Source organism: Mus musculus, chromosome 11, assembly GCF_000001635.26.
Source record: "Mus musculus strain C57BL/6J chromosome 11, GRCm38.p6 C57BL/6J".
Classification (NCBI taxonomy): Eukaryota; Metazoa; Chordata; class Mammalia; order Rodentia; family Muridae; genus Mus; species Mus musculus.
The window spans coordinates 84296386-84321315 of NC_000077.6; the positions used below are offsets into that span (position 1 = coordinate 84296386).

The following is a 24930-nucleotide window of genomic DNA, read 5'->3' on the forward strand; positions in this document are numbered from 1 at the left end:
TTATGTTACATTTGAAGGGACAGCACTTAGTGCTTGCTATGAAGAACTCAGTAGATATTTTAAAACTTCATTCACCCCTCTAAAAAATGAGTGCCCTTGTCATTTAGGTCATGTAATGCTCATGGTAGTCGGGAAATGGTGATGAAGTGATTAACATGAGTCAGCATTTACTCTGACACTTAAGGGCAGGTAAACTGATGTTGGATTTGCAGTGGCCAACACAAGGAGATTGTACTTTCAGAGAAGCAAATAAATTCGCTGGCTTGGTAATTTTTCTCTATAAAAGGTGTATACTGTCTTTAGGTGGTAACTACTTAAAATCAGCCTTCCTTGGCCAGTGACCACAATAACCTCAGTGGCAAGTCCTGATGCACATGGCAGTAGCCACTTCATGGAATAAGGCCGTGAAAGTTACTATGTAGACTTTTCCGTGTGGATTACCTGTATTTGATTGTGTTTTCACAACTTTGGGCCTTTTGTTTTCCTATGCCCATGGATTGCAGACCTTTATCTGGTTATCCAAAGAGGTCCTCCATTCTCATACGATGCTAGGGAAATCTGGTGTCCTTGCCTGAGGCCTTTTAGAAGGGGAGGGCAGAATGCTAGCACTAGGAGCCTAGAAAAAGCTTCAGTTAAGATGCTTATCTTAGAATACTTGCTATTTTCATCTTCACATTTTTAAAATAGATGTAAGAGAAGGAGGGAAAAGCAATTTTGAAAAAAAAAACAGGAGTGATAACTCGTTTTGTTTCTCACTTCATAATCATACTTGTAGCAGTTTAGAAAAAGTTTTTTTTTTTTTTTTAAGGCACACATTAAACTATCAAATAGGTTGATCCAAATTGTCCAAATAATCTTCTAGTCCCAGCATGTCCTTTTTTTCTCATAGAAATTAGGATCATATATTTGTAAATGACTTGTGGAGGAGATTGAAGCAGTCAGTGTAAATGGAGTTTCTCCAGGTGATGACGCCTAATCGCTGGGTAATAGCTGTGGACTTGCTGTGAGACCCGCATTATTACAATGTAATCAGAATCCTGTTGCTCTGCTGTTATTGTCAGCCACTTGTGGAATTTTAAAAGCAATAACAATTTTGATTTTAAATCATGGCATTATTAAAGTTATTTTCTTCCCTTGCCAGAACATAGCTATTGATGCTTGTCTTTGAAGGACTCGGCTGTAGTGGGACTGTAGTGGAATTCTCCGCTGGTGTCTGAAGAGTCTGTTGCTCAGCACACCGAGAGAACAACTCTATATCTCCTTTCTCTTAGCACTCTGCTTTTTGTAATGTCAGTATTTGTTTACTTACACTGAAGAGTATGATGACAGTGTGGATAATCTTTAAATGTTAACACTAAAATTTACTTATATTTGACCTAGGAATTTATCATGGAAGTTCGTTTATAGAAAATATATTTTTCCTATTAGTTTTTGCTTATGCTATAAATAATAGCAATGCTAATATTCAGTAATATCATAATAGGAATCTAGAAATAAGAGGACATGGCCTAGAAACTTGCTTTTTTATAAGAGAAAAACACTTTAAATTTTAAAAATATCCTATATATTATTGAATGTTAGGAATTGGAGGCCAGCAAGATATCTAAGTGGGTAAAGACGCCTACCACTAAAACCCGATGATCTCCCGTCAATCTTCAAGACCCACACTAATATAGACTCACACACACAAATAGAAAATGTAATATTTATTTGGTTGGATGGTTGGTTGGTTGGTTGGTTGGTTTTTCGAGACAGGGTTTCTCTATGTAGCCCTGGCTGTCCCGGAACTCACTCTGTAGACCAGGTTGGCCTCGAACTCAGAAATCCGCCTGTCTGTGCCTCCCGAGTGCTGAGATTAAAGGCGTGTGCCACCACTGCCTGGCTGTAAATGTAATTCTTAATTTTAGTTTATGTATGAGTGTTTTGCTTACATGTATGTTTATGTGCCATATCTATGACCCATGGAAGCCAGAAGAGAGTGTTGGGTATCGTAGGACTGGAGTTATAGCTGGGTATGAGCTGCTGCTTGAGTGCTGGGAATTGAAGTTAGGTCTTCTGGAAGAAAGGCCAGTGCTTTTAACCATTGAATCATCTCTCTAGTTCCAATAAATGTAATTTTAATGATTAAAAAAAACCTTGATTATAAACTGTTCAAGTTATATAGTAATGTAATCAAACTATAGTCTTGCTGAGGACTGTAAAAGTCCACTTATCTTTTTCTTTGTGTTATTCATGAATTCTCCCAAGTTAGTCAATTGATGAGATTGCTTTCCTGCTTATTACCATGTAGCTCCTTTGTAATGACCTTTAAAAACATAGGAAACTTACTGTTCCTTTGCTTTTTGAAGTAAATGAACAGTACAGCAAAAAGCTTAGGTTTGGGAGTTCAAGTTATGGCTATCTTGAAGCCAGTGTTAATTTCTAACATCTTATTTGCCTATACCAAGTGGATGTATGAATGATCCCCAAGTTTAAAATCTCGTTAAACATTATTTTGAATGCCCACCTTTGAAAGATGGCAACTTGCTTTAGTCTGGGTTGTCCCTGTAGTCACCTATCCTCCCACAGCCTCCTGAGTGAGTGCTGGGGTGACAGGTACCACCGAGCCTGGCAGCTTTTTATATATTTACTATTTTTAAAAAATACACTTGAAATTGCATGTATATGTGTCTGTCTGTGGAGATATGCATGTAGTTGCAGGTACTCACAGAGGCTAGAGTTTTCAGTCTTCTGGAGCTGCCCAATAAGGGTACTGGGAATTGAACTCCAATCCTAGAAAAACAAGTCATGCTCTTAACTGGTGAGCCATTTTTCCAGTCCACCAAATAATATTTTTATCAATTCTTTGAGAATTTTAGCCAATCACATCCATCCCCATTCACGCTCATCTCAATCCCTCACCTCACTTCCCACCCAACTTTAAATTCTTCTCCTCCTCTTCCTCTCCCTTCTCTCCTCCTCATCTTCCTCCTCTTCCTCCATGTAATTTTTGTTGCCCTATCTCACACCAGGCATGTCTTCCCACATCAGTTAATGTAATCAAGACTACCCCACACAGGGGCCATAGAGATGCCTCTGAAGTTAAGCACACTGTACTCTTCCAGTGAATTTGGGTTTGATTTCCAGCTGTCACAGGGTAGCTCACAACTGGAGATCTGGATCTTCAGTCCTAGGAGTGCTGATGTCCTTTTCTGGCCTCCTTGAGCACTGCATACCTGTGATGCACAGATACACACACACTCAGGTGAAATACCATACCAGAAAATAAAAACAAAATAAACCATTTTTAAAAAATTGCCCCATACTAATGTGCCCACAGACCAAGATTATCTAGACAATCCCTCTAGAGACGTTTACCCCATGATTCCAGCTTGTCACATTGACAATTAAAACTAAGCATCACAGTATGTTTTACCTGGAGGTGAATTAGTTCTAAGACTTCATATGGCCTTTGGTTCTCTGCAGAGTTCTCTTTCTCTTCTCTCCTGATCAATATAACATCTATTTTTTTTTTTAACACTTAATCTCAGAGCAACGTTCAAATTTATTTCTAATTTTGAAGGTTTTGAGATGAGGTCTGTATTCCAGAAAGGGTGCTTATTCTGGTCAGAATCTTGTGAAGACTAAATAAGGTAAAATCTTATTTGTCATCTCCTCTCATGTCTTGTATGTTTTTTCATAGAAAGCTACTTTGGTTGAGCATGGCATCCGGCGACTTACGTTCCTAGTTGCACAAAAGGTATTGACACATGAATTATATCTGCCTAGTATTTATGTTCCCATCGCAATCTTAAAGATAAGAAATGGAGTTTCAATAATATGTTATTTATAGACTCTAAACAAAGAAATAACTATTTCTCTATTTAATAATTTTTTTAATTTTTAAAAAAGCTTTTGATAATATTTGAAATTCTAGGAACTTAACATCTGTTACTCAGTTTATTTTTAGTATTTTTACTAATTGCCTAACTTACTAATTTTTATTAACTTGTCATTTATTCTTTTCTCTCTTCTCCCCATTTTTTTATTTGAAAGGATTTCAGAAAACAAGTCAACTGTGAGGTGGATCAGAGATTTCATGTAAGTCAAAGTACCAACTATAAAAGGTTTTATCTGCTTTTAACTAATTACTTAAACAGAATATGGCAGAGTTACTTGGAAGGGCTAGATGAGGGTCAACCCTCTAACGTACGGGCATGAGTTTTTAATTTTATCTAACGCTCTAAGGTAAGTGTCTTCTTTTTGAAACACTCTGCTTTAGAAGTCTCAGTGCAGCTCTGAGACGAGCATGTCCATTGCCTTGTTGATTAAGCAGTAGGAACTCAGCAGTCCTTTCCCCTGCACAGTCCCCAGTGAGTAGGAAAGCAGGACTGGTGCACTTGGTTCCTACTGAGCATGGTTACAGGGCCTGCTATCAGGAAACCTCAGTTTGGAAGGCCAGTGATTTATTGTTTAAGATGCATTTGTAGAGCCATGTTAATTCTAAGAGCAGACGTAAACAAATGCTAAGCATTCTTTTTGCTCTCCCATTTAACCGAATTAAATTTTTATATTTGTGAGATTAAGGCTTTTCTTGGAAGGGAAGCTCAGCTAATAGTAGGCATCCAGACTTTAGTTTACACTGACGTCATAACCAGAAACTGAGCCTGCATTCATGGTGTCACTCAGAATGCTGATTGTAGACGAATGTTTCATCACAGATTCCTTCTGTGCAACTCAGCAAGATTGCAAGGGTGTTAGGAAGTCTTGGTTCTTCTGAGAAAATTTTTACTGTTTTTGTTGTTGCTATTTGTTTATTGTAACAGTTAAAATAATTAAGCTTACTATTCAAGTACTGCTCATTTATAAGAATGAGCAGGTAACATTTTGTGTTCTAGAAAGGGCTTCCTAAACTCAAGGCATTTGGTATTTTGTTTCCCCTCATACTTGTCTAGTCTATAGAGAAGCTAGAGAGCCTACCCTGCAAGCTAAACAGCTAAGATTTTTCTGAAATGCTTTAGGAAATGTTGTGGACTATACAACTCGCTTGTGTTATTGATGTCAGGAAATCCAGCAGAGTGCAGGTATACATCAATCAATAACTTCAGATAGGAAGCAGGAGTCAGTGGAGAAGTATGAGCAGCTTAGAGAGAACCCTAGGGCTTTAGGAAAAGAAATCAGGAGCTTAGAGAGTAAAATTGATACTTGGGGATAGACTCTGAGTGCCCATGAATAAACACTGTGGCTGGGAGATGCTGTCGGAGCTAAGGTACACATGTCGGGAGCCAGGCCCTGGGTGTGTGTCAGAATTGGGCTAGGCTTCTGAACCGCTAACAAGCTCACTCTCTTTACCACAGACATTGGAATTCTAGCATATTATTAAAGAGACTGACATGAGTTTGTAAAGTTATTTTGCTTTTTTTTTTCTTAGAGTACATCACATGTATAGTCCAGTGACTGTTTCCTATAATATTCCAGGGTTAAATAAAACTGTCCCCTAAATTTTTCAAGAACCAAAACTTATTGTTTTCATTAACATTTTTTTATTTTACTATAGATATGAAATGCATACTAAATACAACAACAAGCAACAGTAACAGTAAAAAAACAGTAAAAATAACCTTATTTCTGAATCTGTTTTCTCTAACTGCTTTAATTGTTTTTCTTCTGCTGTCCTCATATTTCTGAATTTAGGTTGCATATAGGGATGTGTATAGCTCAAATCTCTTAGTTAATGAGACTAGCAGGCTGGTCTTATAGCTCTTATTGTCCAGTTTTTATTCATAGTAGCATCAAGTGGCAAATCAGTTAGATTATAAATGCCTTCATTTTCTTGATTGTAGAAAGGCTGCTTTAGAACCAAGTGAATATTTAATGTTTTGTTGTGGACTGAATTTGCTGTAAGGAATGAGACATTTTCATGTTTGGCTCCTTAGAAATGATTATTGGGTTTGCAGGGGACACGGGCAACTTATTCCTGAACTGCCAGGGAACCTTGACAGGAACTGTACAAGCACAGGAATACAGTCCTGATACTTCTCGGAGTTCTTCTGTTGGTGGTAGCTTGCCATTCATGAAGAATACTTAGCCTCTGTCATATTGTCTGATATGTGCTTGGCCTATAGTTAGTGTAGTGTGAAAAAGAGGAAGCTTTCCAGGAGTGTTAGAGGTGAATCCCTTGATCTCCCTGGCTTCTTGGTAATCCACAGTGATGTATGCAGCCTCCTCTGCTCTACACTGTGAAATCCCTGTATTACTGAATAGAACAGAGAGAGTGTCCGTGGTGCGGCAAGGAGAGGAGAAAGGTTACCAAGTTTTGTTAACAACATCAATGGTTGGTGAGGAGTGAAACAAACTTCTCTTGCGAAGTCATGGATCTTTCTAACTACCCTAGAACCATGAGACAAATGGGGGCCAGACAAGAAAGAGGGACTCAAAGCTGGGCAGTTGTGGTATACACCTTTAATTCTAGCACTAGAGAGGGAGAGGCAGGTGAACCTCTGAGTTCAAGGCCAGTCTGGTCTACAGTGCCAAGTTCTGGGACAGCCAAGGCTACACAGAGAAATCTTGTCTTGACAAACCAACCAACCAACCAATGATAAAAGAGGAATTCATAGAGTACAGGCATACTGTACAGTTTATTTCAATACTAGTGAGTCCATAAGCAGTTCAGCACCTCATTATGAGGTCATGATTGTTGAGTAGAAAACTGGCCGCTGGTATGTCTACTGCTTCCGTGACTATTTGATTCTCTACACAGCCTCTTACTGTGACACAGCTATTATACCAGCAGTAAAAGCACTGGGTGTGGAATCTGTTTTCTTAGCCAACTAATTAAGTCAACTCTCCTTAATGAGAAGCAAAGAACTGCTTAAAATTGTTTAAATAGGAAGTTGTATGAAAAACAAGTCTGCCCTTTTAAATATATATGTTGCAGTTAAAAAAAAAAGATGAGATTTCATGATTTGATTTTCGTTTGCTAGAGGTCTTTATTATTGTTTTCTTTCTTTTTCTTATTTTTTTGGGGAGGGGCTGGCAGGGTCTTATCACTCTGCCACCTCAGCCTCCCACAAGCTGACCTATAGGCATATACCATCCTGCACTGCCCTACAGCTTTGGCTTCTTTACTTTTTCTATTAAGTCCTGGTTAGTTACATTAGTATTTTAGATTTTAAATTCCAGAAGCTATATAAGAAGAAGGCAGTTGGTATATATTAGTGCTTTTTAAAACTTGATACTTTCAAGGGTATTAAAATATGAATTTTTAGAATATCTTTTTTTCTTTTAAAGAAAAAAAAATCCCATAAAGTCCAAATGCTTTGACAGGATTCAAAATTACATAGTTTGTATTTTGTTTACAAAAAATTTTTTTTGCCTTCTAAGGATTTGTGGGATTTTTTTTAAAAATTGCCACAAATCTCTCAAGAGCTAGTTGGACTTTCATGATTGTTTACATGTGAGTGACTCCCATGTAAGGCAAAGTACTTTGGATTATTATGGCTTTGAGGGAGGCATTTCCTATCATAAACGGTTATCATGACTCATAGTAGTTTGTGTTTGCCTCTTTTCTGTTTTTAAGGTAGTTCTGTTTACTGGTGGACTAACTAACCAGGTTTGGTTAGGGGTTTGTTTTAATTACAGTCTATATAATTAGTTCTCAGCATGTTGAGGTAGAAGAGAATTGCACCAGCAAGCTCCCAATTTCTTCATCTCATTAGGTTTTTAACACGATTATTAGTATCATAATCAGCTATGATGCTTTCTCTTTCAGGGTTTCACATTCTCTGATTTGCAGGGTGTCTTGATTGGCTAATTTAGGCAAATTATTTTGATTGTCTTGATGATGGTTGGCTGATTAGAACACAGCAGGGGTATAATTTCTTTCTGAGAAATGTTACACTCTTTTGTTTTTTTGCTATCAGAACACTGAGAGGGTTTTCTTTGTGTACATTCAATTATGATATTTGCCCATAACACTAGAGCATGCCTGGAAAGCAATTACATTCCTGATGGAATAAGCAGGAATGCTGTGAGTGGGAAACATGGCAGCATGAAGATGAGTGAGATGCAGGAAGTCACTAAAGCCATCAGAGTGGAGTTTTCACTTTATTTTTATCCTGATATTTTGTAGTATTTTGTCTTGTAAGTCCCAAAAAGTTGCCTTTTAGTGAAAGCTTACAGAACGAGTTGATTCTCCTGCTTACCTATTGCAAACATTTATTTCTTGTGGAAATGTTCTGAATTTCAGTGTATCAGAGTCTTCTCAAAAGTTGGGGAGGGCGGTACATCATCTCAGATGCCTTCTCAGCTGTCTGCGATTGAGTGGCATTTGCTGTTTGTTGAGGAGGGGTTGCTTCTTTTTGTTTTGTGGTTTGTTTTGTTGTTTTGAGACAGGATCTCACTGTGTAGCCTTGGCTGTCCTACAGCTCACAGAGATCTACCTGCCTCTGCTTCCTTAGTCTTGAGATGAAAGGCACACACCACCACACCCAGTAAAAGCACGTTTTTAAACTGGTACTTTAACTCTGTCTTATTGCCGTACATATAGCTCACCCTCTGCCAAAAGAGTAGACCTTTTCCTACGCAGTAAAGATATCTCCATTCAAACTGTCTGATTTTCATGCCTACAGATTTGATTAATTGATTTGGTGGAAAAGAAAGCCTCTTAGAAATTTTGGGTTGCTACTGTTTTGTTTTTCAGTAAAAATGGGACAGGTGTACACAGAAATGACATATCATACAAGTGCCTCAGTTCAGGCACATAGAAAAAAAGTGTGTGCTTTTTAAACATCATCTGATGACATTACAGACTTGCTTTCAAGAAAACCCCATGGAAGGATTTGTTTGTCTTTTTGTTTTATTTTACTTTTTAATCTGGAAGCTAGATTTCTCTAGAATTCAACCAAAACTAGACTCTGTAAAGCTCAGAGTATGGAGTCTGCTGGCAGCTCAGCTAAAGCACTTCCTACTTTATTTTGACATTATACTCCTGTTGCTGCATGTCGTTAGGGCAGCCAGAAGGAGGTGTGCCGGAGAATTGTTTAGAACAAAATCCTATTAGTAAAATGTCAGTCATATGTAAAACCTACTTTCACTTTTGGAGGACTTTTAAAGATCTTTTGATTCTTCTAGTGTTGGTAAATGAACTAGAATCTGTTAAGTTCAATTTTACAGTTAAAATACTAGGAAAATCTAGGCAGTCATGGAGAGTCAGTCTGCATTGCCAACACAGGGAGGTGGAGCCTCGTAGTGTGTTCCAGGCCAGGATGACAGTGACACCCTGTCTCAAAACAAAAACAAAAACCATCAACTAGGAAACTATGAAATGATTTATTAAGTGTATAAGTGTGAGGGTAAAGCAGAATATATGTAGAAAAAACTGCAGAAGCTTTCTGTGAGTTTAAAGCTCACAGGGTTACTGTATGAGTTTGCCTTGCTTCCTATTCTTAATTTTCCCTCTTTTTATTTTTTTGTCTCACCAAAGAAAACATCTAAATAAGGAATTTTGATCATAACAAGAATAAAGATAACAGCCTGCACTTGAAAGTCAAAAGGCGGGGGCTGGTGAGATGGCTCAGTGGGTAAGAGCACCCGACTGCTCTTCCGAAGGTCCGGAGTTCAAATCCCAGCAACCACATGGTGGCTCACAACCATCCGTAACGAGATCTGACTCCCTCTTCTGGAGTGTCTGAAGACAGCTACATTGTACTTACATATAACCAATAAATAAATCTTAAAAAAAAAAAAAAAGTCAAAAGGCATGGACTGTCCTGAGAAACTTGGGTTGATTTTCCCCTTGAGCTAAGCCTTGCTCTTCTTTAAAGCAGGGGCTGTTATCAGGCCCTTAAAGGGCACAAAAGAGCGCCCTCCAACTAGTAGATCTCAGTCTACACTTCCTTCATGGTTCCTGAATGCATCCAGCTAATCCTGGTCTCTGCCTTGATTACATTGCACTCATAATGAGGAAGGTGCCTAATGGAGCTCCTAGAAGGAACTAGTAATGACTCACTGCCGCACTGCCAGGAGAGCTTCCCAGCCGAGAAACGGGAGTAGTCGGTGTTAATAAGTTAGACTTCAGAAACTAATCAACTCCGCTAATTGAATTCATCTTTGTTAATTAATAGGGTTCTAGTAAATTGGTTGCTTTCTTGTGTAATGCTGTGCAGGAAGACCTAATGATTTCAAGTTCACTGGCCCCAACCTCTCTTTTCCTAGATGGAGCAGCAGTGACCAAAGTAGCACTGACTACTTCCTTTGTCTTGGAATGTTATTATTTAAATCCCTAGAATGATTGGCTTCAGAATGAATGGGCATGGGGGGGGGTGTTCAAATTTTACTTGGCTAGTTTACATTTGAAGAGTTTTCTTAAGGAGAATCTTGGGAAATAAGACTAGTAAGTCCCATTGCAGTGGTTGTAGTGTAAGGGTATATTGATTTTATTTGCCAGATTGGGCCAAAAGTAACATGCAGGAACTCTTTTTTTTTTTTTCCCCACTTGAGAAATAAAGTGAAAACTTTTTCTTGGGAGATGATTGGTTAGTACTAAAGGTAGGTTGATCGTGAGGTGATTCTAAGTGGGGTCAAAGCGCGCATTGCCCAGAGGGACCTTCTTCCCTGGAGTAAGCTCAGACAAGAGACATGCTATCTGGGAAAGTGCCTTCTAGACACTTGACTGAGGCCATACTGTATGTTGTGTCCCCAAAGAGCCATTCCATGAAGGTCTAACACACTTTGCCTTTTTCTTTAACACAGAGAGAATTCCCCAAATTTTTCACATTCCGAGCAAGGGATAAGGTAAGGCTGTTTCACTCCATTGCTTCCTTTTCTCTCCCTTTCTCCTTCCTCCTCCTCCCTCTTCGCAGTCCTCCCCCAACCCTACATCCTTCCCTCCTCCTCTTTCTGTGCTGTGCAGTTCCTTGCTGACACTCCCCTTTCTCTAAGGCACGCTTCCTTCAGAAAGGGCTTGCTTGAGAAAGCGATCAATGCGTTGACCCAGAGGAGGCAATAACTTGTAAAACAGCCCTTTCCTTCAGAACACTTTTGATGTGCTATTAAAGACTGCTTTATTTAGTCGGATTATTTTTGTCATCTACAGACAGTTGATTTATATTCAGCTCTTCTTTGTGTCCATTTGGTTTTTAAATTTCCAAATCATGTTGATTTCTCCTTCCTACCAGCTTATATTTTAGGTGTCTCTTCCATTGACTTAATTGATGGACTTTCTTTTTTTTTTTTTTTTTTCCATTTTTTATTAGGTATTTAACTCATTTACATTTCCAATGCTATACCAAAAGTCCCCCATATCCACCCACCCCCACTCCCCTGCCCACCCACTCCCCCTTTTTGGCCCTGGTATTCCCCTGTACTGGGGCATATAAAGTTTGCAAGTCCAATGGGCCTCTCTTTCCAGTGATGGCCGACTAGGCCATCTTTTGATATATATGCAGCTAGAGTCAAGAGCTCCGGGGTACTGGTTAGCTCATAATGTTGTTCCACCTATAGGGTTGCAGATCCCTTTAGCTCCTTGGCTACTTTCTCTAGCTCCTCCATTGGGAGCCCTATGATCCATCCATTAGCTGACTGTGAGCATCCACTTCTGTGTTTGCTGGGCCCCGGCATAGTCTCACAAGAGACAGCTACATCTGCGTCCTTTCAATAAAATCTTGCTAGTGTATGCAATGGTGTCAGCGTTTGGATGCTGATTATGGGGTGGATCCCTGGCTATGGCAGTCTCTACATGGTCCATCCTTTCATCTCAGCTCCAAACTCCGTCTCTGTAACTCCTTCCATGGGTGTTTTGTTCCCAAATCTAAGGAGGGGCATAGTGTCCACACTTCAGTCTTCATTCTCCTTGAGTTTCATGTGTTTAGCAAATTATATCTTATATCTTGGGTATCCTAGGTTTGGGGCTAATATCCACTTATCAGTGAATACATATTGTGTGAGTTTCTTTGTGAATGTGTTACCTCACTCAGGATGATGCCCTCCAGGTCCATCCATTTGGCTAGGAATTTCATAAATTCATTCTTTTTAATAGCTGAGTAGTACTCCATTGTGTAGATGTACCACATTTTCTGTATCCATTCCTCTGTTGAGGGGCATCTAGGTTCTTTCCAGCTTCTGGCTATTATAAATAAGGCTGCTATGAACATAGTGGAGCATGTGTCTTTCTTACCTGTTGGGGCATCTTCTGGATATATGCCCAGGAGAGGTATTGCTGGATCCTCCGGTAGTACTATGTCCAGTTTTCTGAGGAACCGCCAGACTGATTTCCAGAGTGGTTGTACAAGCCTGCACTCCCACCAACAATGGAGGAGTGTTCCTCTTTCTCCACATCCTCGCCAGCATCTGCTGTCACCTGAATTTTTGATCTTAGCCATTCTGACTGGTGTGAGGTGGAATCTCAGGGTTGTTTTGATTTGCATTTCCCTGATGATTAAGGATGTTGAACATTTTTTCAAGTGCTTCTCTGCCATTCGGTATTCCTCAGGTGAGAATTCTTTGTTCAGTTCTGAGCCCCATTTTTTAATGGGGTTATTTGATTTTCTGAAGTCCACCTTCTTGAGTTCTTTATATATGTTGGATATTAGTCCCCTATCTGATTTAGGATAGGTAAAGATCCTTTCCCAATCTGTTGGTGGTCTTTTTGTCTTATTGACGGTGTCTTTTGCCTTGCAGAAACTTTGGAGTTTCATTAAGTCCCATTTGTCGATTCTCGATCTTACAGCACAAGCCATTGCTGTTCTGTTCAGGAATTTTTCCCCTGTGCCCATATCTTCAAGGCTTTTCCCCACTTTCTCCTCTATAAGTTTCAGTGTCTCTGGTTTTATGTTTGATCCACTTAGATTTGACCTTAGTACAAGGAGATAAGTATGGATCGATTCGCATTCTTCTACACGATAACAACCAGTTGTGCCAGCACCAATTGTTGAAAATGCTGTCTTTCTTCCACTGGATGGTTTTAGCTCCCTTGTCGAAGATCAAGTGACCATAGGTGTGTGGGTTCATTTCTGGGTCTTCAATTCTATTCCATTGGTCTACTTGTCTGTCTCTATACCAGTACCATGCAGTTTTTATCACAATTGCTCTGTAGTAAAGCTTTAGGTCAGGCATGGTGATTCCACCAGAGGTTCTTTTATCCTTGAGAAGACTTTTTGCTATCCTAGGTTTTTTGTTATTCCAGATGAATTTGCAAATTGCTCCTTCTAATTCGTTGAAGAATTGAGTTGAAATTTTGATGGGGATTGCATTGAATCTGTAGATTGCTTTTGGCAAGATAGCCATTTTTACAATGTTGATCCTGCCAATCCATGAGCATGGGAGATCTTTCCATCTTCTGAGATCTTTAATTTCTTTCTTCAGAGATTTGAAGTTTTTATCATACAGATCTTTCACTTCCTTAGTTAGAGTCACGCCAAGATATTTTATATTATTTGTGACTATTGAGAAGGGTGTTGTTTCCCTAATTTCTTTCTCAGTCTGTTTATTCTTTGTATAGAGAAAGGCCATTGACTTGTTTGAGTTTATTTTATATCCAGCTACTTCACCGAAGCTGTTTATCAGGTTTAGGAGTTCTCTGGTAGAATTTTTAGGGTCACTTATATATACTATCATATCATCTGCAAAAAATGATATTTTGACTTCCTCTTTTCCAATTTGTATCCCCTTGATCTCCTTTTGTTGTCGAATTGCTCTGGCTAATACTTCAAGTACTATGTTGAAAAGGTAGGGAGAAAGTGGGCAGCCTTGTCTAGTCCCTGATTTTAGTGGGATTGCTTCCAGCTTCTCTCCATTTACTTTGATGTTGGCTACTGGTTTGCTGTAGATTGCTTTTATCATGTTTAGGTATGGGCCTTGAATTCCTGATCTTTCCAAAACTTTTATCATGAATGGGTGTTGGATCTTGTCAAATGCTTTTTCTGCATCTAACGAGATGATCCAACTCATTTTATGAAGCCACTATTACTCTGATACCTAAACCACAGAAAGATCCAACAAAGATAGAGAACTTCAGACCAATTTCTCTTATGAATATCGATGCAAAAATCCTCAATAAAATTCTCGCTAACCGAATCCAAGAACACATTAAAGCAATCATCCATCCTGACCAAGTAGGTTTTATTCCAGGGATGCAGGGATGGTTTAATATACGAAAATCCATCAATGTAATCCATTATATAAACAAACTCAAAGACAAAAACCATTGATGGACTTTCTAGCAAAACAATTTATATTCAGCAAACATGTAGAAATGGACTAATAACACTTTTTTTTACATAAACAATGATTTAACTATTAGGATGGAATGCCCAAAGCCAAATACCATCTAAAAATTATATGGTAGTTATTTATTATTATGTTCTTGGTGCTTTGTCATAAATGGTAAGATACGAGTCTTGCTCTTAAGTATTTCATTCTACTTAGGTGAACTCACAGCACTGTCATGCAAAGTAGATATTAATTAGTGTGAAGCAACCTGTATAGTTGGTTGTTTGTAAAAAATTATAACACTATTAAATGCTTTAGGAGTTCTAAGGGGATTGGATTTTTCTGTTGTTTTCATTTAGTTCTTTTTTGGGGGACAGAATCTTACTATGTAGACCAGGCCTGCCTAAAACTCAAAAGAGATCCACCTTGTTCCACTTGAGAAACAAAGGTGTTCGGGCATGTCCTCCCTCTCTCTCTCTCTCTCTCTCTCTCTCTCTCTCTCTCTCTCTCTCTCTCTCTCTCTGTTTGTTTGAAACAGGGTTTAATCCTCCTACCTCAGGCTCTTGGTTGCTGGTATTACAAGTGTGAGTCACCATGTCCAGTCTTAAGAAACTATTTTACCAACACAATCTTAAAGAACTTTGGCAATTGTTGTCTCGTGTAAGCTGTTTTCCCCTCTGATTCTTATGCTCAGTTTGAGGAGGACCGCATTTATCGACACCTGGAGCCTGCTCTGGCTTTCCAGTTAGAGTTGAACCGGATGAGAAATTTTGACCTTACTGCCATCCCATGTGCTAATCACAAGATGCACCTGTACCTTGGGGCTGCTAAGGTGGAAGTAGGCACAGAAGTGACTGACTACAGGTTCTTTGTTCGTGCGATCATCAGGCACTCTGATCTGGTCACAAAGGTGGGTATATTACTCTAATGGGAAGTTATCCTTGAGGGAAAGGACAGAGAGTCAGCCACGGCTCAAAAATCAGGGTTTTACTGTTTGCATCAAAGCTTTTGCCTTTGTCATTTTCCAACATTCCAAATAATAAAAAGCTCATGTTTCTTTAATTTGATTTTTCTTGATATTAGAAGGATGAAAGCACTCACTTGAAGAAATAAAAAGTATGCTCAGCAGAAAAAAATGCACAAAGACTTGGGTAATGGTAACAAGTAAGAAGAAAGTTATAGTAACCCTATTATAAACTTGTCTGGGGGCTGGTGAGATGGCTCAGTGGGTAAGAGCACCCGACTGCTCTTCCGAAGGTCCGAAGTTCAAATCCCAGCAACCACATGGTGGCTCACAACCATCCGTAATGAGATCTGACTCCCTCTTCTGGAGGGTCTGAAGACAGCTACAGTGTACTTACATGTAATAAATAAATAAATCTTTAAAAAAAAAAAAAAAAAAAAAAATAAACTTGTCTGAATGCATGGGCTTCTTCCCATGCTAACAACTGTGTTCCACTTTCATAACGCTCCATTCTAAACAGGCTTTCTTTCTAAAGAGCTCTGCCTGGCACATGTGAAACATAATTATACTGAGATTTCGGCTCTGGGGATGTCTAGCATCTCTACCTCTTAAAGGCAAATATCCTAAGAGGCTGGAGAAAGGGCTGACAGGGGCTCTCTGTTTTAGCCCTTTCCTGCCCTTGCCTCCTGCGGTCTTTTGACAACCAAAAGAAAGGTAAACCATGCATAACCTTACTATTTTGTCATATAGCTATATAGCTTCTTAAGTTGTGCACCTACCCATTCAAGTACATGTGGAGGCTAGAAGTTCATGTGAGGATAACTTCCTCTGTGGCTACCTATTTTATTTTTATTACTCTGTGTGTGTGTGCACATACACATATGCATGCACACACACAGTTCTATTGGCTCTCTACGTTGTTTTTTATTTGAGACAGAATCTCTCACTGGACCTGGAACTTACAGTTTCAGCTAGAGTGGCTGATGTGTGAACCCTTTGATTCACCTGTCTCCATTTCCTGCCTTCTCCTGATGTTGGGGTTAACAGATGCTGGGTTCCACTCAGCTTTTTCATGAGCACTGGGGATCCAAACTCAAGTCTTTATGCTTTCTCAGTAATCAAACCATTTTCCTAGCCCCTCTTTATTGTTTTTAAAGCACATTAACAATGGTGATTTTCTTCCTATATAGGAAGCTTCTTTCGAATATCTACAAAATGAAGGGGAACGACTGCTCCTGGAAGCTATGGATGAATTGGAAGTTGCTTTTAATAATACAAATGTCCGCACTGACTGTAACCACATCTTCCTCAACTTTGTGCCCACGGTCATCATGGACCCATCAAAGGTACATTTCTCAGTTTTCTCTGTCAGTCCCCACCAAGGGATTCATTGTATGTGGCCCACTTGTCAGTTGACCTCTTAATTTTTTGAAAGTCACAGGCTGCTTGTTAAGACTGTTTCATGGGACACTCTCAATTTTTTTTTATCTAGTCATCAAAGATAGTTAAAACTGAAGGTGGAGTGCTACTTGCTGGATATTTATTTGCTGTAGTAAAAACTCCTCCATTGAAAATAGTTTTAGGGGGGCTGACGAGATGGCTTAGTGGGTAAGAGCACTGACTGCTCTTCTGAAGGTACTGAGTTCAAATCCCAGCAACCACATGGTGGCTCACAACCACCCGTAATGAGATCTGACACCCTCTTCTGGTATGTCTGAAGTTAGCTACAGTGTACTTATGTATAATAATAATAAATAAATTTTAAAAAATAGTTTTACATTTGCCATGGCAGTAGTCCTATTTTTTATGGTCCCTTAGAATTTCTCATCTGAAGTAATTAATTTTGCTATTATTAGACATTTTTACTAAATTATTGCCTTTATGCATTAAATTCTACTTATGAGTTGACCGCTTAGATACAACACTGTCCCAAACTGTCTACCCTATTTCCCCACAGTGGGAGAATTTGGCTGTAAAGAATTTCACATGCTGTATCTGTTTTTATCCCTGAGGCTCTATTTAAAAAACTGTGTTTTTAAGAGAAGTAAGTACAAAGATGGTTCTGCACTTAGCTTTTATCCTACCTAGGTGGAACAGGCAAAGGCATGTGGCCTTTTTCCTGAACTTTCTGCCTTCTCCTGTGTTGCTGTGTATTTGTATAGGGCTGTCAGTATCTACCTTTCTTTCATATCCATTGTAGACATGCTGCTTCTTAAAGCAATGCCATGTGTGCCTCGAGCTAGACTCACACTCCCCATGTAGCAGAGAGTGATCTTCAGCTTCTGGTCCTCCTCCCTCCACCTCCCAAGTGCGGGGTTATTCAGTGCTGGTGATCAAACCCAAGATTCTATGCACGCTTCCTAGTCCCTCGGCTATAGGAACTGTAGCTTCAGTTCGGATTTTGCCTGTTGAAGTTAGTGTCCATGACCTAAGAAAGTTTTCTCCTTTTTTTCTTTAAAACCCCAGGCAAATGATGGGATAATTGTGTCTATTTGGAAAGCCGTTCCTTGAGTTTCAATTCTCATCATCAGATACAGCAAATTTTTACTTCAGCACTAATAAGCTATAAGATAGAATATATATAGCTTATATTACGACTAGGACACTACTTTTAGACTGGGCTTTCTATGAATATCTTCTATGAATTTTTTTTTTAAACATCAGCCTCTCTGCCTCTTCTCTGAGTACTCATACTCTGCTTTGCTAATCACACACCTGCTATTAACTGTACACACAGATTGTTAGCTTTTATCCTCTGGAGAAAGAAGGGTTAGCAAGCACAGTGTGGGAAAAGGGAAGCTATCTGCTTAAAAACCCATCCTCCGTTAAAATTTCATGGTACAGAAACAAAATGCATGCGGAGTGATACCTACTACTGAAAACTATAATTGGGTCAGATAAGGTAATTTTAATGCTTTGTAAGAAGCTAAGATAGCACTGAGAAATACCTGGGTACTTTCAGCCCCAATGGGAACAAGGAAAGCTTTAGCTTGTTAGGAGCAAAACCAATTACGCATTTATCTACTTGGTAAGACTTGGTTCTTTCCTTATACCATGTGGGTTCTAAGGATCAAATGAAAGTTCTCAGACTTGGTGGCAATGTCTCTATCTACTATGCCATCTTATTAACTTACAAAGTCACTTTCAAGGATAGCCATTTAAAAGAAGTCTTCTAACTCTGTGGAGTACAAGCTGTCTCAGTACCAAGTTTCAGGGAAACGAGGGAACATCTCATCTGTAAATACCAGCTGGACTTGGCAGTGACCAAATTTTAAAGATCTAATGTTTAGAGGGAATGTTCTGGTACAACCTACAAATTGCCTTTCTTTAATTTGTGCAATTTACTACGAGACATACATTATCAAGTTTAATAAAATTTTGTGGAAAAAGCTCATGGTGGTAATTGCTGTGTTGATTTAGGGTCGGGAAAGTGTAATGAAACATAGTTACCATGCATAGAAATGCTACTTAATAGCTAGTTAACCAGGGGGGTTATTCTTATTTGGGGCTTTCTCTTAAATCCCCTGGCTTTTAATTTTAGATATTGCAGATCATTGATATAGAGTATGAATATAATTAGGACCGGGAAGGAGTTGTACAGATTTGGAAGTTGTTGTGATTCAAAGAAAACTACTCAAATTCCAAACCAGCATGAAATTGTTTCTAACTTGTTCCAAGCAAGAGTAGGAATGGGAGCATCCTAGTTCCTTTCTGCTGCTGTGATGAAAACAAGAAAGGGAAACTACAACCAAAAGCAATGTAGGGAAGGACAGGTTTTATTTCAGCTTCCACTTCCAGATCACAGTCTGCCATTGAAGAAATTCGGAACAAGATCTCAAGGTAGGAACCTACAACAGACACCATGGAAGAAGGCTGCTTACTTACTGGCTTGTCTACCAGCTCAAACTCAGCTTTCTTATTATACAGCTCAGATCTACCCACCTAGGAATAGTGCTGCCTACAGTAGCCTACGTCTGTCAAGACTGTCTAACCAAGGCAATTCTTCAAGTTTTCTTCTTCCCAGGTGACTCTAGGTTGTGTCAGATTGACTATAAAAACTAAATAGGACAGGGACAATAAACGATATGAGTTCTCTTTAAAAGTCCAAATGCGGTTCATATCTCCATAAACCAGCATCTTATTCCAATGGTCTTTTACAAAGAAGTGCAAACTTAAAACAACTTTTAGTTACAAAGTATTTCAGATTTACACTTGGTATTTATTGTATCTGTGTCAGATTGAAGAATCTGTGCGGAGCATGGTAATGCGCTATGGAAGTCGGCTATGGAAATTGCGGGTCCTCCAGGCAGAACTGAAAATCAACATTCGCCTGACAACAACTGGAAAAGCAATTCCCATCCGCCTCTTCCTGACAAACGAGTCTGGCTACTACTTGGACATCAGCCTGTATAAGGAAGTGACTGACTCCAGGACAGCACAGGTACAGTAGTCAAGCATACTCCTCCACAGTTTGATTTGGTCCAACATATGAAACCCCACTGGTTATCCCTTACACTTGAAAACATCTTTGTGCCTCTTGATAAATGTGTTATGAAACCTAACCTTTCGTTGGATATTAATGAGCGCTAACAGGGCAGGTGAACCAACTCCACAGGTGACTGTGTAGTTCAGAGGGTTTCTTGTTTCCAGGGTTCTTGTGCTACTTAGTAATCTAGACTGCCTGCTCTGATTTCTTCTTCCTGTTTTCAGCACAGTTGACATGTCACTGGCAGATGAGGAAAGGAGACTTCCTGGAATTTATCTACAACTTTTGTCTTTAAAAAGGTGAAATTTCAGTGTAGTACTACATCAGAAACAGGGCCAAGCTGTGGCTTCTGCATGCTTGTTCACTGTGTATTCCAGTCAGGCATCCTCATTTTCCTTCATTGGCCTGAGTGTTCTATGTCTGTACACAAGTAAAGTGGCAGACTGTAACCTACTTTGCAGGGAGAAAAATTTGGGAATGCAGAATGAAAAATGAATCACCTAAAAAAAAAAAGAATCACCTAATTCTATGATAATAGCATTCTTTTTTAATTTGCTCACTACATACATTTCTAAACATTTGAACCATTTTTATGATATTTGCACATCTTCAGAGGTAGTATGTTATTTTAAGGGCTTCAGGGGGAACTTGGAAAGTGTACTTCTGCAGAAGGGTGAGCTTGAGCCAGAGCTTTAGACCGTTTTATGCATTTGGTTCTGGGAAGAGATTATGTGGCTTTTGCTTTTATTTTATGTCCATTTAAACCCAGGAATGGAGGTAGAAAAAGACATTTTTGCCTGTGCTTTGGAGATGAATTTTTTTAAATCCTAGTTTAGGCAGTTTTCTTAGTGACCTTTCATTTTGTTCTGTGATTCTCAGTTAGATGACCAAAGAACTCTATTCTTTAAGAAGCCAGCAGTTAGAACATGTGCTTGGAGCACAGGGTGAACGAGAAAAAGGGCTCCATAGGTTTGGCTGCATGTGATGGTTTTCAGGACAACCTTAGGACATTCTCAGTCAAGGCTTTCCATGGCTAGGGATGCTTTTAATTAACTTCTACAATGGCTTCAAGGCAGGCCTATTCTTCTGTAAAATAAGAGGGCCACTTGAGATTTTAATGTTTTTGATAAATATGTTTTTTCTTCATAACTTTCTTCTTTGTTTCCATTTCTTTTATTAGAAAGCTCTTAGATTTCCCTGATGCTGGTTGGTGGTAACACTGGTGTATGAAAGACACAGGTGCCTTCAGCAGAGATTTAGTATTGTGCCTAGCACAGAATAAACACATAATAGGCGTCTGTAAGAGTGAATAAGCTGCCCTCGACCTGAAGGGAAGCAGCATATTTTAAAAACCCTAGAGGAAGCCGAGCCTTGCTTCAGCGTGGAAGACAGGTTGTAAGCCGTGGTAGAAGAGGGAACTGACCACAGAGCAGCCCCAGCCACTTCATATTCTCTTTCCTTGGTGAATCATAGGAAACTGGGATAATACAGGACCGTGTTTGTTATGTGTTCATTTGCTTATTATAATGTTTACTGATACTTATACTGTGTGAATTAGGGATACAAAGCAGTTCCTCCTTAAGAAATGTATAATCACAATGGGAAAAGACAGATGAGTAACTGATGTTTGCATGATATAATAAGGGCCATTATAAAGAAAATACATACAGGGTTCTAAGGATGCTGACTGTGTAGGTTAGAGATGGTTCTCTAAGAGAAGCCCAGCTGCAGCCGTCAGTGGGAGTAAAGCCTGTGCATGTTTGCAAACTTATAAAACATGCCCTCCACAACTAATTACCATGTTCATCATAGGAGAAAATGGAACTAACATAGACAGCTGGTCATTCAGGACTTCAGTTAGGATCCATTACTACCAGCCTCTTGCTCTACTACATTATTTGTCCTGCCGATAAGAAGAAAAGTTAACTGGCTTGAGTTTCATGTTTCTCATGTAGTCTTTGTCCTATAGGCTGGCTATAATGAACAATGTCAGGCAGTTCTAAGGAGGGAGGAGGGGTTTGGGTTAATCTGTTACTTAAGTGAGTTGTTTCCAGTGAGGATAATAAAGAGAATAGTCTAATGTCACCTTTAATTAGTTTACAGTGTTAAGGAGTTTATATGGTTTATATGTACCAAAATGGACTTGTTGTAATTGATTAAGTCTGACAATTGTATATGTTTGTGAGAGTGTCTTCACAGTCATGATTGAGAATTTCTTGTCACCCCACAAGTGAAAGGCAGAGTCTCAATCATAGACACAGGCAGCCATTGATCTGCTTTCTGTTGCTATAGATTAGTTTTGCCGGTCCTATAGTTGCACGTAAATGAAATCAGGCAGATCATACTATTTTGTATCCTACTTGTTTTGTTTAATGTTTTCTGGGTTCGTCTGTGTTGCGTGGACTGTGAGCATGCTCCTTTTCATTCATGTGCCGTATTCCATTTTGTAGAGTTACCAAAGTGTTTATATCTGCCCAACTATTGGGCTTTTATTTTCAATTTCGGGTTGTTGCGAATAAGTCTTTAATGTGCATTCACTAGCAAACCTGTTTTGTTTTGTTTGAGACACAGTTTTACTAAGTGGCTCTGGCTGTCCTAGAACTCACTATGTAGACCAGGCTTGCTTTGAACTCACAGAGATCCTCCTGCCTTTGCCTCCCAAGTATTGGGATTAAAAATGTGCACCACTATGCCCAATTATTATTTGCAAATCTTCATGTACGTAAATTTTTATTTCTCCTGAGTAAATACATAGGAGTCTAATTGCTGGTTCATAGTAACTATATTTTTAGCATTACAAGAACCTGACAAGCCACTAAGTAGTTCCCGTTTTAAATTCCAGCAACAGTGTATATACCAGACATCTTTCTTCAGTCCTGTTCCTTTACCTTGCTTTTCTGTCTAACCCAACGTCATCCCAGGACTTGACAAAATTGAGTTTCAAATCCTGTACCCACAGGTTTTGCCTCTCTTAGTAGGAAATACAGGGGTGTGTGGGTGGGAGTGGGTGGGTGTGGGTGTGGGTGTAGGTGTGTATAGGTCAGATCAGGTTTTTCAGACCCAGGCATTGAACTCAGGTCATCAGGTTAGGTAACAGATGTCTTTACTGGCTGAGCTATCTCACAGGCTTGAGCCTGCCCCTTCGTTCCTCTTTCTTACTCTGATTTGGTCTTTGTTCCTAATCCAATTTTTTAATATTGTACTCTTGGCCCAAAACACTTAGAATCCATTAAAAGTATGACTAATTCTTTTATTTTCAAGATGTTGGTGCTGCCGTCTTCCACATGGTAACTTTGCCCTTTGGTATTATAGAAGAGCACTTGGGGTTTGACTCAGGGGCCTCTAAACAACCTATGATTTGTATGCCCAGAATAAGACGTGGCTGGCAAGTCATCGGAGCACTAGTATTCCTCTGAGATGTGATACTAAGGATTCACTTAGCTGGACAACCTTCAGGCTTAGGACAGTACTTAATTCTGTTTTAGGCATATATATTAAATTCATAAATCTTGTGCCTATATTTAGGTCCAGATATGTGAAAAGAAAAAATATATACAGACACACACACACACACACACACACACACACACACCCCTTTTCATCCCAATCTCCATTTGTATTCAGAGTGTTGGGAATCTATATTTTATGTGCTCATACATAAAGTGCCTAGTTTAGTGTTATACAACCTCTGAGCACTCAATAAATATTAATTGAATTGAAATAATGGCATCCCTTATAAATATTCATGAGCAAATAAAACTAGCTAAATATATGGAGTATGAAGTACTCTTCTAGAAATATTTGAGTTAAAAATGATTAAAAACTGGTATGGTGGTTTTATTTTGTGGCAATCCAGCAATTGTAGGAATTCACAGTATACTAGAGAGAAGTATATATAGTTTAATATATAATTTAGTAAAATATAGTGATTTTACCATAGGCTCTGTCTTATGAGATAACAAGAATTAACTAGGTGAATGGATGAAATTTACCTCTGATAAAAATAGTTGAAGCTTTTGTGTGACTATAATACTTACTAAGCACCTTCTTATGAAGGGAACTAATGCATCATCAAGTGGTAGAGGCTTGATCTGGCCCAAGAACAAGAATCATCTCTAGTGCACAGCTGTTTCTTGACTTAAATACTAGAGCTGTTCTGTCTAGTTAGCTGACATCATTTTTAGTATCTGAGATTCAAGTCACTCTATCTCTGAGATAGGAAATTTGCACTGGACTTTGTTGTTTGTTTTAACTAATCCCAAACTAAGCACACCCTAGTACTTATGGCTGGTTATATATCACTATTTTAGAGTCAGTTAACCAGCGGAGAAGGGACAGCACCAAATCCCAGTGTTATGGGGCAAGTCTCCACTACTTAACATTTCTCTCACCCACAACTATTTTTCAAGAAATAACATTTGTGGAAAACGATGCTCTAGGCAGCTATTTCATTTTCTGTCTCTCACTTAATTGTCTGTGCATTCTGTTTTCCCCCCTCCACAGATCATGTTTCAGGCATATGGAGACAAGCAGGGACCACTGCATGGAATGTTAATTAATACTCCATATGTGACCAAAGACCTTCTTCAATCAAAGAGGTTCCAGGCACAGTCCTTAGGAACAACATATATATATGATATCCCAGAGATGTTTCGGCAGGTAACGGTGTCTGACGGGCGGGACCAAGGACAGAAGATATCTTTACCCTATTCTAATTTCTATTTCATTGATGGTTTTAGTGACTTTCTAACTCAAATGTTGGATGGCTGTTTATGAATTAACAGGTGGAATGGTGAGAAGAGAAATCTCAGGTACAGGAAAGTAAGCCTATACCATGTATTATGCCCTACAAGGACCCATGTGAGGAGTCACATGTGTATTATGTCTGTGATCAAATTAGAAACAGTAAGAAAGAGGAGTGGAACTTCATATTCCTGTTTTCCAGGATGGTCCTTAGCTTAAGCTAATATGAGAGTCAATATAGGTAGCATAGACAAATGGATATAGCAAAATATGTAGTTTAAGGTATAACTTCTTTTGTAGGATATTTATTATAGTTGAATTAAAACTAGCATGAGAAAAGTATGACATTATGAAGGTTTCCCCTATATGAAAATAAACTCCTTGATCTTTATGATGGTGAACCCTCTCCTACACTGCAGATTTTTCCCAAGATATATCACAAGCAAGATATAACAAAGAATAAAGCATCAAAGAATACTGGGGTTCATCATTTAAAATATCTTCGAAGAAGTTTTTGAGTCTTTTAGTCAATGCTATCAGTATTACCACA

The 24930-nt window shown here is 39.0% G+C and overlaps 1 protein-coding gene across 11 annotated transcripts in view; it reads left to right on the forward strand.

The window, feature by feature from the left end:
- Acaca (acetyl-Coenzyme A carboxylase alpha) overlaps positions 1-24930 on the forward strand; it is a 272017-nt gene that overhangs the window by 166751 nt on the left and 80336 nt on the right. For all 11 annotated transcript variants that reach the window (XM_011248667.2, XM_006531953.2, XM_030245463.1 and 8 more), the window contains 7 exons: positions 3683-3739; positions 4036-4080; positions 10732-10773; positions 14882-15097; positions 16342-16497; positions 19389-19592; positions 24141-24296. In XM_011248667.2, the coding sequence (XP_011246969.1) occupies positions 3683-3739; positions 4036-4080; positions 10732-10773; positions 14882-15097; positions 16342-16497; positions 19389-19592; positions 24141-24296 (876 nt within the window). The remainder of the gene's footprint in view (positions 1-3682; positions 3740-4035; positions 4081-10731; positions 10774-14881; positions 15098-16341; positions 16498-19388; positions 19593-24140; positions 24297-24930) is intronic.